Here is a 7,500-nt window from a genome sequence, read left to right on the forward strand (position 1 = left end):
AGAACCGTTGTGGAACACTGCAGACACATGAACACCAAACATGCCACATGCTGCTGGGTGGATATGAGCTGATGTGAGAGTAGGTTCTGGACTTTTATTTTGGAATACAGTGCTAGGTGAAAAGTTCCGAAAGGGCTTTTGGTTGATGTTTACCATTAAACTGTTAAAGAAACTGTTAAAAACCTGATGAAGTCACATTTAATTAACAGTCATGATAAGCAAAACAAAAAAGGAATAACAAATTTAAAAAATTAATGATAATTAAGTATAAAAAAATATGCTTTAAACTGAGGCCTGTTAATCCTTGCCCACCCAGACACAGAGAGAGTGTTAACCTTGGTACAAACGTAACCCATCAGTCAGCCTGAAGCTGACAGCCTCAGCGCAACCCCAGCTTAACCGCCATTAGTCTAACTCTGCTGTCACACATTCCAGACTTCACACATCCTCGGCCCTAAGCTCTGGGAGACATATCCACCTCTCGGAGACTAATCCACGTCTGGGATACGCGTAAACCCGAGAACTCGCTAAATAAATAAATAAGAACTCCGTTCTCTTCTTTCAGTTAAAGGGACAGAAAACAGACTTGGCTGGGAAGGTCAAAGGTCGCCCCGGTCTCAATTATGGCCGCCCCACGAGGAAAGGAGAGCAGTCGCTCTAAAGCACTCGACAACTTTTTTTCTCCCCGACAAAGAACTAAACAGTATGGGATGAGGGCGTCTCTCCCCCTTGCGCGCGGCTTGTCAGAAAGCATGAAGTTTATAAACAAGGACGCACGGGGTCAAAGGTGCTGAGGGGAGCAGTTGCTGAGTAAAGAACACAGAGACCAACGGTCTCTTACTCTTTCACTGACGGATACCACTCGGCCAGACAAGTGGGCCATTGAGGGGTAAGGGGGGGTGGGACAGGAAGAGACTCCCTGGGGCAGGACGGGCGCGTTCCTGAGGAGCACGGGTTCCCATCGCCTGCGACCCCAACCAGAGAGCGCAACTTGCGAACAACGCGATGCCGTTTCTACGGCTGCCCGAGCTTAGTGCGAAAGCCGGGTTTGCTGTCCCTGCCGAGATCGGCTGGCTTGGTAATGAACGCAGACAAGCACGTTTCAACGGTCTTGTACAGACCGGAGGGGAGATCGGGGGAATCGGGACAGGACATGAGTGATCTTTGGCAACTGGAGTCTGCTCTGGCCGGATCGCTGGTGGATCAGGGCGCAAGATCCTTCTAGAAGATGCAGTTTTGGATGCAGGTCATGATACATTAGGCATGCGTCACATTAGTGGGGTTCATTTGGAATGAAAGTACAATCAGCATTTTATTCGAGGATGTTGACATGGGAAAAGCTACACAAGAACCTAGCAGGGGTTCATTTATCAAGCTGTCGATTCTCATAATGTTTCTGTCTTCACGTTGGTTGCTAGGAATAATTTGTCATTTTGGCTGACGATGAATTACACATGTTTAGATTTGTGTTCTTGATACTGTCTGGAATGAGTAACACGTCGTGCCAGTCACTTATGAGGAGGTGCTGTCAGCAGCAGTTATGTGGGATTCCCAAAACGCATGATGGATGTAGACTCCCAGCAGGGTGAGCCGCAGAGAACCGGTCGTACCTCACACACACACGCACACACACACACACACACACACACACACACACACACACACACACACACACACACACACACACACACTCCAATCTCAGCTGAAGAACCTCTCCCTCCCAGACCTAATCCATCTCACTTTGGTGGCCAGACACATCTGCAGGCTGCAGTCGGCAGAAGGAAGGAGCGGGAGACACTCCTGCTGAAAGCATGTTTAGTTTGAGTGGAGAGCAGGAGCAATGGAGCCCCACCTCCCGCACTCCGCCTTACCCGCCCCACGGCCTCGCAGCGACGGAACCGATTTCTCAGTGCGGGCGACGGGTCTGCGCGGCCCAGAAACGGGACCCCTGGCAGACCAGAGAGCTGAAGACAGTAAAAAAAATGAGGCCAATGTAAACCGTTCCACAGTGATACAGTGATCATATTTTAACTGTAGGTGCCAACTCGGTTCTGATTTAAGTGCGATATCGTGCTTCAGAAAGCAGACTCGCTCACGTGCGAAGGGTAATTTATGTAGAGATTACTCTCTCTACAGAGCTCCCTAGCGTAACCAGCGAAGCTCTTCTTAGCTCACGTTCCCACACTGCCCCGATGGGAGCAAGGCAGAGCTGAGCCACACAGAAGGCCCTGGCTGTTCTCCGGACGGCAGTCGGCGACCCCGGAGTTCTTCTGGGGACAGCGACTAGGGAATGTCCCCCGCTCTGAAGAGGGTGCCAGAGGCAGCATCGCGGTGAGATATGCCCCGAGGAGAATACGCGGTCCAACAACAACAACAACAACAACAAGAAGCACATGTCCAACTCAAATCTCCAGTTGCTGCATTCTGTCTGGTGGGGAAGACACGGGGGGTGGGCTTGAGGCTCTAGGCTTAGGCAAAAGTCCATAGGTGAGTCCATCCAGCTTTCCTGCTCAGGGGACGATTATCGGAGCTGATGATTAGACAGTTAAGTGAGGGACGGAGAGTGTTGACAATATGCTGGCAGTGATGTTACATCAGCGTCACTAAAGGAGCCATTTCACAGCCTGTCCATGGGTCGAGAGGCGGGGCCAGAGTGCTGACACTCTTTACTTCCTCCAATGGGAGAGTCCATCTGACATCTGCTACCAGTTGCGTTTGGGAGAGACACCAAACACTGACTGGCGAAGAAGGCCAACAGCTGAAATAATGGGGGGGAGGGAAATCGTTTTCCAAGAACAAAGTTGGCTCCGAGTGCTCCCTCCCCAAGGAGAAAAGGAAACCATAGAGGATGAAAGGCCCAATGTTTTGCAACAGTGTCATTCCCACTCCTGGAATGAGCTCGGACAGACGAGAAGCAGTCCAGGACATGCAGACAGAGGCTCTTTTGTGTACGGCTGTTGTCTCTGGACAGGAGGTGATCTCCACCAGGTCCTCTGATCGACAGTGTCATTATTGCAAGAGCAAAGAGCATTTAAATAACAGTTTGAGTTCATGGCTTTTTTCTTCTTCATTATTCAGTTATTTGTGGCATAATCTTCAGGGTGCCTGACGTTCTATGAATCCTAAAAGGTAATTGAAGCATAGATAGATAGATAGATAGATAGATAGATAGATAGATAGATAGATAGATAGATAGATAGATATTAAATGGCAAGGCATTTTAATGGACACTGCATTAAGGACATATCAGTTTTCATTGCCGGTTGTTGCTATGGCAGCAATTAAATTAGGAAACTCAAAGAAAAAGTTTGATCTACACTCTTGGGACTTTAGAACCACATGGAATGAATGTTCTGATTTAAACATCTACTTTTTCATATATAAACATAAACTGGCTCCTTCTACTACTAATTCAGAAGCACTTTGCTTGCACAGCTGATTAAGGACCTCTGTCCTTTATATATATATATATATATATATATATATATATATATATATATATATATATATATATATATATATATATATTCTCCCAAGATGCAAGACTATGTCATCAGTGCATTATTTTTATAGTTATAAAAAGCATGAATCCATGTGAGTTACTTAAACTACGCCGCCTGAAACAGCACTATACCTCTCACAGTGTTCTGTGTCCTGTATTTCTGTCTGCACATATCCATAACCAGACATAATGTCTAAAGGACATTCAGAGAGTGTGAATAATGAATGAGATCATACTGCATTCCTTCCCGAGCAATGCATGAAAATGCATGACACCATACACATGCTCATCCCTATAAATACCTCCCAAGGAGTGACTTTTTGTGGCAACAGCACAATGTCATTCTTTAAATAGACTAGAGGAGAACAGCAAATCTCAGTGCATTTCTCTGCATACCACAAACAGCACACTGCTATAATGAGACTCTCTGAAGAGCTACTTAATATATAATAGCTTGATACAAATAGCCATCGCCTCTGTGCTTGTGGGAGTTTATGCAAATATATACGACTGGACGAAAAACACCAATCTTGAGCAATAAACAATTTGCATTTATCAGATACTGCATTCCATTCATCAAAATGTCACAACGGCAATATTGGTTTTACTTTCGAGATTATCTGGTCTCTCTGCAGCAAATGAAAAGTCTAGATTGCCTTAAATTACCTTCTGTGCAAGGAGGGCCAGCATGAAAAGGCAATCGCACGAGCACTGACACGATTCACCAGCCACAGCGGGCCAGGCCATGTGAATCACGCGCCGAACCCAGTCTCGAGCACCAACAGCTAGTCAAACAACCACTTTTGCTTTCTCGCCGGTATGCAATTCATTAGCGCGAGTCTGGCGTACTTCTCTCGAGCGGTCAAGAATATCTGATTTATGCATGAAGTAAGCATGTGCTAAATCAAACGCCTTATCAAAAGCTATCATCGAGTAAATTGAATTAACCAAAAAAAAAAAAAAAAAAAAACCGGACAGTGCACGCGGCTCTTGGCCGAGCATCTGCGCGTGAGTGATAAGATGGCGTTCAGCGGAGCGGAGCGAGCGTCTTAGCGGTGGTCTTCAGGGCTGTAATGTGCTACGCTAAGCGAGAGATTAGCCGCGTGAGAGGGATGAGCGACCACCTAATACCAACCCCTGCTTACAGAAACGTCCACGCGTGGGAAGCAAACGGAGCACGCGCCAAACGAACGAAACCCCCAAAACAAGCAGCCACCCATCATTCTGTTCTGAAAAGGAAGAATTAGAAATCAAAAAGAATAAGCAAAGGGGAATGAAAGAGAAGACTTTTGTTTCTTTGCATGCGCTCGGCTACAGCAATGTTCACAATTAGAGATTCGTACAACATCGTCCTTTTTTTCTTACATCCTGACACACAGAAGAAAGGCAGGTGTTGGAAAAGCTCACAGCTGAAAACATCAGTCTAAAGAAGAAGAAAAACGTGCCTATTTGTGTGAAGGGTCAAAGAGGAGTGGAAGTGCACCCTGGGAAAGCCATCTCGGCAAGGCAGGACGCCTGGTCAAGGTGTGTCGGAAGCACAGGGCTTACTGTCCACATTAAAAAGTATGTAGGACACTCCTCATATTGCAGATGTCGTGCATTTATCTAATTTTAGCCATTATTCATCATCAGATGTAGCAAAAATTCACATGGCACACATTCACAACAAACATCCAGTGAATCATTTTCAAAAAGTACACAACGGTTTGGAAAGCGTGCGTGCCTGGGGATTTATTTATATTACCAATATATTTCCTTTGGCTTCAGCTCAACAAAAGCACTCGGGCTGTTCAGAAACCGAAACTGCGGACCTCTAAACCGGTTAGCGCGGAGGGCGGCTCCCACGGGGCTCTTCTGCTGGTGGGTTTCACTCCTTCCGCTGCTGCCGAGAGACACACAAGCCGCGGGCAGGAGGTCACACAATGCTTGGGGGGGGGCGTGCCGAGGCCCCACAGAGGGCGCCTGGCGTTTGCCAGCAGCAAATAAGTGCGTGTGCCCCGGCTGTGCCACGGCCGCTGGGCAAACAAAGCATCCGCCGTCGCCGTGAAGAGAGAGGCCATGTGTAAAGGCTACTGGAGAGCCCTCTCCAAACACAGTCGGTGCCAATACACACCATAGACAGGAGGAGGAGGGAGAGAGAGGGAGAGAGAGAGAGAGGGAGAGGGGGAGAGAGAATGACTATTTCTATAGCCCATTGTATTTTATATGGTACTTAATATTTCATGATCGTACATCTACTAAACTAAAGAGTGAAATAAATGTGACCTGAAATAAATTACCACAACATTCTTGTGTTTACATTACACATACATCCCTTTGCTGGAGAGACTTCATTACTGGCCTAAACTGTCATTCGTATCTGCAGCCACACACACACAAATGCGCACACACACACAGAGACAGACACTTACACACACGCTCATACTATTTCCGAAACAGACACAGTTGGCAGCTGTCGGTAAGCCTTTCAGTGGACTGGGAAACACCTGTCTCCTTATCGCGCCCATACCAGCACACACCACCCTGGCTTTGCCATGTCGCACTCTGTAGCTTAAGCCTGTTTTCTTCACGTATTTGTTTGTTTTTAGGTTTGTTTGTTTACCTTTTTTTCTGACCATTTTCTTCTGGCATTTTCTCTCCTCTCCTCTTTTTTGTTTTGTTTTGTTTCTTTATCCATCTGTAACCACTCTGGGACTCAGCTGCAAGCTTCCTGAGCAATCGTACGTTTTCAGACGTCTTCGACTGAGCCGCAGCTGCAGTGTTCGTTACCGGGGCGAGAGAGAGAGGGCTTTTTCCTCACCCCCCAGTGCGTCACCCCAGATAAGGAATGCCCCGCTGGGGCCCGCGCGAGCCAAACGCGAGGTCAAGGTCTGTCCCGTCTCCCCCATCTTCTTTCCGCCATCTCTGGCTGTTTGTCTTCGTGTCAATTGGCCGTTTAAGTGCAGACAGGGTGAGGATTGCCCGAGCGAAGCAGGGGCCCCAGCCGGCTCCAGACAAACAGGCAGGACGGGGAGGGGCCGGACGACCGGCTGCGGGACGATTAGGCTTTCCGGAAACGTCCGCTCCCGACGCTCTCCAGGCCTGGGAGGACACCTTCTTTACGCACAGCTCTCTCCGACTCCTAGGTGTGGTGTCACACTGTTGACATAACGGAGGGGGCCAGTAATCGAGGGCTGTGCTAAATGCAGCGTGCAGAGGGTGCCGCGGCCCAGAGAGCTGAGAACAGCAAAGCGTGTGGTTTCCAGGTAACGGGTGCATGGGCCGTGTGTGACGGGGAAATGGAGCACAGCTCCTCTGAGAAAACACACACACACAGGCAAACACATGCTGGAGAGGGCAAAACCTCCACCATGGATGTGCTCGCCAGCTGACTGCTGGGATGCGAGGAGCACAACACTAGTGCGATTTGGGGTTTTTCCCCACCAGAAAAAATTAGGTCAAGTTACACAGGAAGCAGATCAGAGCCAAGTGTGTCCACTCAGGTGCTTCCAGAGCTTTGGACAGGGACGAATGTCCCACATTAAACGCAATACTGATGTTGTAGAGAGAGGGAAAGCAAAATAATTATATTGTCTCCACAGAAACGAGCTTTAACAGGACATATGACCGGGCAGATGAGGGCAAAGTTGTAAAACCAGTCGTGATCGATTATTTTTGACCATTTCTAATGAAGTGTCGGGTTCGACTCGTAAAAAGCTACTAATGTCTCTTTGTCTCCTCTGTAAACCCACTCCGCCAGGCTGTTCTCTGGCCCAGCCATTGGTTAGGTCCCATATATACATGACAGCCACGAACATCAGCAACGATACGATTGAATTCTACCCCTGCGTTGAGTGCAGATTAACTTAAACCCCCCCACCTGCCCCATCAGCGTCCATCCACGTTAGCCCGCTGTGCCTGCCTCAGCCAATCAATAAGCCATTATGGCTCCCGAACAGCGGGCGAAAATTAACTTACCGCGGCACCCGCCAACTCGACAGTGTGCTAATCCCATTGGA

At 48.0% G+C, this 7,500-nt stretch overlaps 1 protein-coding gene across 7 annotated transcripts in view; it reads right to left on the reverse strand.

The window, feature by feature from the left end:
• Positions 1-7,500, reverse strand: part of robo1 (roundabout, axon guidance receptor, homolog 1 (Drosophila)) — a 112,622-nt gene that overhangs the window by 79,358 nt on the left and 25,764 nt on the right. The window contains exon 1 of one of the 7 annotated variants that reach the window (XM_035534123.1): positions 6,105-6,525. The exons of the other annotated variants lie outside the window; for them this stretch is intronic. Within the exon in view, the coding sequence (XP_035390016.1) occupies positions 6,105-6,120 (16 nt within the window). The 5' untranslated portion in view covers positions 6,121-6,525. Of the gene's footprint in view, positions 1-6,104; positions 6,526-7,500 lie in introns of those variants that run through there. 7 annotated transcript variants of the gene reach the window in all.

Source organism: Electrophorus electricus, chromosome 15 (assembly GCF_013358815.1).
Source record: "Electrophorus electricus isolate fEleEle1 chromosome 15, fEleEle1.pri, whole genome shotgun sequence".
NCBI lineage: Eukaryota > Metazoa > Chordata > Actinopteri > Gymnotiformes > Gymnotidae > Electrophorus > Electrophorus electricus.